Source organism: Centruroides sculpturatus, unplaced genomic scaffold, assembly GCF_000671375.1.
Source record: "Centruroides sculpturatus isolate CEXI.00-Female unplaced genomic scaffold, Cexi_2.0 scaffold17, whole genome shotgun sequence".
Classification (NCBI taxonomy): Eukaryota; Metazoa; Arthropoda; class Arachnida; order Scorpiones; family Buthidae; genus Centruroides; species Centruroides sculpturatus.
The window spans coordinates 924,532-931,192 of NW_019384462.1; the positions used below are offsets into that span (position 1 = coordinate 924,532).

The 6,661-nt window shown below is 30.1% G+C and overlaps 1 protein-coding gene across 1 annotated transcript in view; it reads left to right on the forward strand.

Annotated features, from left to right (window-relative positions):
- The window catches only part of LOC111620923 (serine/threonine-protein kinase mTOR-like), a 125,407-nt gene extending 123,884 nt beyond the window's left edge, over window positions 1-1,523 (forward strand). Inside the window, exons 49-50 of the mRNA XM_023362950.1 lie at window positions 876-1,072; window positions 1,330-1,523. Coding sequence (XP_023218718.1) covers window positions 876-1,072; window positions 1,330-1,523 — 391 coding nt within the window. The remainder of the gene's footprint in view (window positions 1-875; window positions 1,073-1,329) is intronic.
- Window positions 1,524-6,661: the final 5,138 nt, after the last annotated feature.

Below are 6,661 nucleotides of genomic sequence, written 5' to 3' on the forward strand. Positions count from 1 at the left end.
GAAATTATTCAAGATTGTCAGGTATGATTTCAGTAGGTCCCAGAGTGAAAGTTTGGGTGAGTGTTTCTGGTGTGCTATGCCCTGTTCATATGATGTTCTTCACAGGACTGAAGCAGGGTGTTGTGGACAGGAAAGCCACTTTTTCTTGGCCACTCCTTTAGAGAATGTCATGACAATGTGTGGTAGTGATGGTGCATACTGTTTGTAGAAAAATTCATTATCATTCAATCAATAGATCATGTCAAGATGAACATGTTTAACAAAAACAATAAAATTCAGTGAACAGCTTTGCTTTTGAATATAATACTACTATTACTAATATTTTATAATAAGTATTAAGATATACAACTTTATTATTTAACTTAAATAATTTTCTTGGTGTTTTTATGTCTTTCATATTCTTTCTTTATTCTATCATCAGAAATTACTCATTGTATCATTAGCTATTGGACTTGTCTGCTCTTAGACATTGATTTTCATAAATATAAACTAATTAACAAGAAGGTAAAAAAGGACAGACAATAGCATTTGATAACAAGAACATGTTTTTTGAAAGTTAAATATTTTTATTAAAAATTTTAAGATTTAATAAACAACATCACAGTATGAAGAAAAATGACCAGAAGATGGGACTTACATCAGAATTTGTCTGCTTAAATATTTTAGAATTCTTTTCAAATTGTTTGAATGTAGAAGTTTCTATTTTAGTTTCCTGTGATGATGCTCTTAGCAAGCTCAAAAGTACTTGGGCTTTGATAAATGAGCAAATTTCATGCTTGTTTTTCTTTAATAGAATAGTTTTGTTAAAGTTTTAAATTTTAAAATTTATATTTTAATGACAAATTATTTCTATGAATTTATCCACATTCTTTTAGAATCCAAAGATATGCTGTCATTCCATTATCAACAAATAGTGGTTTGATTGGTTGGGTACCACATTGTGATACTTTACATACACTTATTAGAGATTACAGAGAAAGGAAGAAAATATTATTGAATATAGAACACAGAATTATGTTAAGAGTAAGTACACAATTATTCAATTACTTTGCACATTTTTTATTAGAAATAATGATAATATAGATTAATTAATTTGTTTAAAATCAAGTTGAGTAATTAATAACAGACTAATCAGCACTTACAGAATTTATTTACTTTATTCTCCTTTTTTCTTCAATAATTTTTTTTGCTGGGTTAATCAGGCTATTAGAAATTTACTGCTATCAGTAATTAAATATGGTGTAATTTGTTACTAGAGGTGGTCATTAGGCATCATCTCTTATTAAATTTAATAATTATAATTAAATTAATATTTATTAAACAATTTAGAATATTCTGGAGAAAAGAATAGAACCAGAGTGGGATTCAAGCCCATAACTTCTGCTTACCATGCAGATGCATTGCTAGTTACGCTACCTAGACCTTTGTCTGATCCCGCACTTCCAGACATATTTAATTTAGATATAACTAACCTCAGTTACTTGTGGTGCTGCCTGGGACAACTCTTCACCCATGGCCTATAATCACTCACTATGGCATTCAGCTGGTAATTTCTTTACCTGGCATGGTATATATATGTACATCATGCCAAACGATTGCAAATCTGGCAGTCACTTGGCTTATTATAAAATATCAGGCTCTGAGATGTTTATATATGTATATAACATTGTTAGTATTATTTTAAATAGATAATTATGTTAATATTAATAGTTGTTTAAGGGGACTGATTTATTCATAAACACAGACAATCCATAAGTAAATTTCTTCACAGTTAACATTAAAGAAACTAATTCCTTTGATAGTACTGACTCCATTGTTAATATTCTTATCATCATTTCTGGATAATATTTGTGAGAAAAAAAAATAAAAATTTTATTTTTAATAAATTTGGAAATCTTTTCAGTAGCTGGAAGCAATCAAAGAAATCAGATATTTCTTTGTTTCAGAATCTTTCTGCTTACAAATCTATCAGATACACAGTGTAAATGCAAAGATTCTGTAAATTTTGTTTACAATACTTTTTTTAAGGTAAAATATTAGCAATTTGAAGATAGTTATAAACAATATGAATACCATAACTTATACCTACAATATTTTTTGAGCGATTTCTTTGACTCTTTATAAACATTCTTTTCTTCATTGTTTTATACTTCTAAAATTTGTGTTACAGTTATAATCATAAAATCTAAAATTTTTTAAAATAAATCATAGTTTATCTGAAAAGAAACAGAATAAATATTGATAAACTAATAACAAACCTCTGTTTTATTGGAACTCATTGAGTAACAGTCTATTTCTTTGTTTGGTCAATCAAGTCCTGGTTGTTTGAACGAACTAGATAATCTGTTACTCAATGTGAGTGAACTCCAATAAAGCAGAATTTTGTTGTTTTAGGGAATTGGAGTTGTACACACTATTTATTGATAAACTGTAACTGAAAATAATTTATCAGGAATTGACTGAATACCTAAAAATTTTACTTTTATATATGTATACAGTATAACCTCCAAATAGTGGACACTTTTGGGACCAAGAAGTTTGTCTGCTATTTGGAGGTATATGCTGGTGGTCATATTGTATTTTAACCTGGTCATTATAAAGTGAAGAATACAATGGATTATGAAAACATCAAATTTGCATTAGGAATGTGAAAATACCAAAAAGCATACATAGAATAAATAATTAAAATATATATACAGTATATTATTTATCTTTTCAGCTGTTCACATTTTAATTTAATTCTAAATGGGAAACAAATTGTATAGGATATTGTAATTAAATGGAACATAAAAATTAAACAAAATGGAAATGTAAATGTTGATTAATTATAAATTCATCAAAAATGACCTGAGTGGAAGTAACAAACAAGAAAAATGAAACTGTTGTTATGAACAGAAAGAAGGGTTTAGGCAATTAGAGTTTGAATGTCAAGTTACGAAGATGATTTTATAGCCACTTCAAGGGGTAAGAAAGGTATTCAGTATTCTTGCATTTATGACGTCATTTATGATCTAAGCAACTAATAAAAATCGATATAGTGATTTGTCTACTTTGTAGTTATTGAGATGTAATTTTTCAAACATTTTTGCTTTTTCAATAATTGATTTGTTAAAAATTACACTAGCTACCACAAAGCTGTTAAGATCAAAAATTACATCATAAATTCAAGAAAACCAAATATCTTCCTACACTTTAAAGTGGTTGGCAAATCGCTTTCGTAACACGATCTTTGAACTTACACCAAATGAACATTGTTGTGTTAACCTTAAAACTCTTTCTATTTCATTACTGCTGTGCTACGGTTCTTGTTGAATGAATGAATAACTTCGGAAAAGTGTATGGTTTTCTGGTACCATAAGCTTAATTCCAACAATAAGACAGAAGTTAAATAACATTAATATGTATGAAAGTAAAAGGTGACTGACAACTTAACCAGATTAATCTTCTCTAACAGCTAATGAATATTGTTTGGCTTTTAACAATCTGTGTGAGACCAGAAAGGCCCTGGGTCACATTTAATAATTTTTATTGATAATATTAAATTATCGACACAAAATATTACTTCATTTTTTGTGAAAACTAGTGTTTTGGACGTGGGAAAAAACCAGATAACAGATGCTACTTCCTTTCACAGAAGAGAACATCCTCTGACTTTCCCTTATCTGGTTAAAAATCTCACTCAGATGGGAAATGGTTACCCCTCAGTCATCCCCNAATAAATTTTCATAATTAATTAGCATAATTAATATTAAATTGACAATTTAATTATTTATGTGTTAGGATTTGTGATGAGGCATATTCATCTGTCATTACACTCGTCCTAAAAATATAGTTATAGAAACTGCAGTACAGTATTTGTTATTAATATAAAATTTTTAAAGGAAAAGTTGGTTTACAGAAATATATGAATATCAATAATTATCTCAATCCAAATTCCATATTGGTCATCCAGGAATGTTATACGACTTCTTGCTCATTATCACTACTTTATCACATTCCAGTTTATAAATTTTTAAAATTGTACTATCTGAATTTTAAATAGCAAAGTTATTCTATCATAGATATACTAAATATAAATAAAATGTTTATTCTACTAAATAGATTAGAGCATAGAAAGTGAAAATAAGTTAAAAACAATATATATGTATCAAAAGTCTGAGTCATCGTGTTGCTATTGTTTATGCATATCAAAAGATGTCATCATTTCTAGTTTGCATTAATGCAGTATATTGTAGAATCATTTTTCGAAAGATTGATGGTTTCGGATCTATTGTTTACTAGTTATATCTTTAAATTTTTTAAAACAATTGATAACACAATTTATAAAATATACAAAATTTTTAAAAAATTCAGTATAGCAGACAATACATAGTTTTGTCTTATGTTGTCCCTTTGTATGCACACAAGGAAAATTAACAGTTTCACAGCAGAATTGATCTTTCATTTGAGGCTACTTGTCTGCCTCAATATGTAAAACATTAAAAATATCCCTCTGACAATTAAAAGATGATAAATAAATTTGATAAAAATTGTCAGGACAAATAATATTTTTTTTGTTTGTCCCGGAAATTTTTATCAAACATAATTTATATTGATTTAATAGGCATTTGAGGTGTATAGAAAAGACAAGATGAAGACACCTTTAATGTATGCTTTGTTTGAAAATTTTTAAATAAATTTTCTTTGTACTTACTGTCCTGGCCATTTTATCAGACTTTTATGTGTTTCAAAGTTTTGAAGGCTGTTTAAGGATTTATATTTCAAACAGAAATTGGATCTTGTGTAGTAGTACAATATGTTACCAAGAGTTTTATGTCAAATCATTTTGCTGTTGGTGTTTTCTTCTCATATAGACACTTCATTTGCAAATGAAAGACAGTGATGAGCAACTGTTTCTGCACTTGGGCTGAACTTTGCAGGCTTCTGGTGGGCCCAGTGCATTTTTTTCTTATGAAGTTGCAGGTTTTAAGCCTGCCGAGTACCGGCATACACCACAACTGTCAGTACACTAAATATAAAGAAAATAATATGTATAAAGTAGTAATATATAGTTTATTCTCATCTTTTTAATGATCAAGTTTAGTCTGAACGTTCTTTATCACAAATATCAATTTAATTAGATTGTATAATAGCGGAAGGGAGAAAACCAGAAAATAAAATTGTTGTCAAAGCTCTGGGAAGTGCATATTAGGACCTCGCAGATGCGTGTTGTCCACAGACCACAAGTCACTTGTGAATGGTCTGTATAATTTACAATTATAATTTTAAGTATCACTTACAAATTTTTCTTCATTTATCTTATTTTTAAACTAAATCTGCCCTTTAATCATCAAATGCAGAACTGCTCTTAATAGAATTTATTAAAACACTAGCTAGATGTGTTCTGTTGTATAACCAAGAGTTGCAATTGGTTAGGCTCATTCTTTATGACATTTGTTATAGTGAATGAGCCAAGTGGTGCCTGTATTAAAAAGTTTGACTACTGTTAGACTGAACAATCTCTATTGATGATAAATTGATTAAATTCTTGAAACCGATCACTGTGCTCTGACTCTCAACTACCACCCCATTAAAGAAGACTGCTTTATTTGGAGGTATTTAAACATTTTTTACAATATATTATATGAACCAAGTTTCTTTGGAGCTGTCCAAAAAGCCTGAAAGCACTTGGTTTGTATAGTGTAATATAAAAAGAAAATTTAATATTGTGAGATCCGAAAGGCCCTGGGTCTAATTTATGAATTTTTATTAATAATGGTAAAATATCGACACAAAATATTACTTCATTTTTGTGAAAAACTAGTGTTTTAGATGTGGGAAAAAACCAGATAACAGATGCTACTTCCTTTCACAGAAGAGAACATCCTCTGACTTTCCCTTATCTGGTTAAAAATCTCACTCAGATGGGAAATGGTTACCCCTTATTCATCCCCTTTTCGTCCGTTCTCATGAAAGAGTTACTGGCCGATGATTGGTCGAAATTCAGGAGATATAAGGGAATTTAGTCCGAATTCGGGGAGTTCAGCGAGGGAGTTCTTCGACAGATCCGAAGCGTCAAAACTCCACACAGTTCTCCTCCTGATGACCAACGCCCTTAAACGAGTCCCATAGACTAAGTCACGAGTCTGAACTTAGTAAAGATACTTTTATATTTGTGCACGTATTGATCTCCCGTACGAAGAAGTAAATGAACTCTATCTACAAGGTGTCCCTTACCTACAGAGAGGAAGACGAACGACAACTAAACAGGTCGTATGCTTTATACCAATTTTGTGAGCTCTCTCTCTCGATCGCGCATCGGTATAGAATAAGTCTAAGCCAATATCGTGTAATCTAATTGTCATTTTATTGTCCCTCGTTCATTGATATTTGTATTCGTTTGTTTTGAATTATTAAATTTACTCTTGTTAAATTTACTTAAATGTCTCTTGAATTGATTCCGAATCGGATCTCATACGCGTGTTAATCCGCGTATAATAAGACTGATTAACTGGTGTCAAGGAATCCTGACGAACATCGGAACTTCGCCGTTCGGATCAATTTTGATAACGCTCTCCTATTAAAGCTAGAGAACTGGTCTTACCGACTAGTGCCCGTAAGTGGCGTAGATTGAGACCTACGTCCTTGGCTACTCTCACAATATCTCCAAATAAAGCAGTTT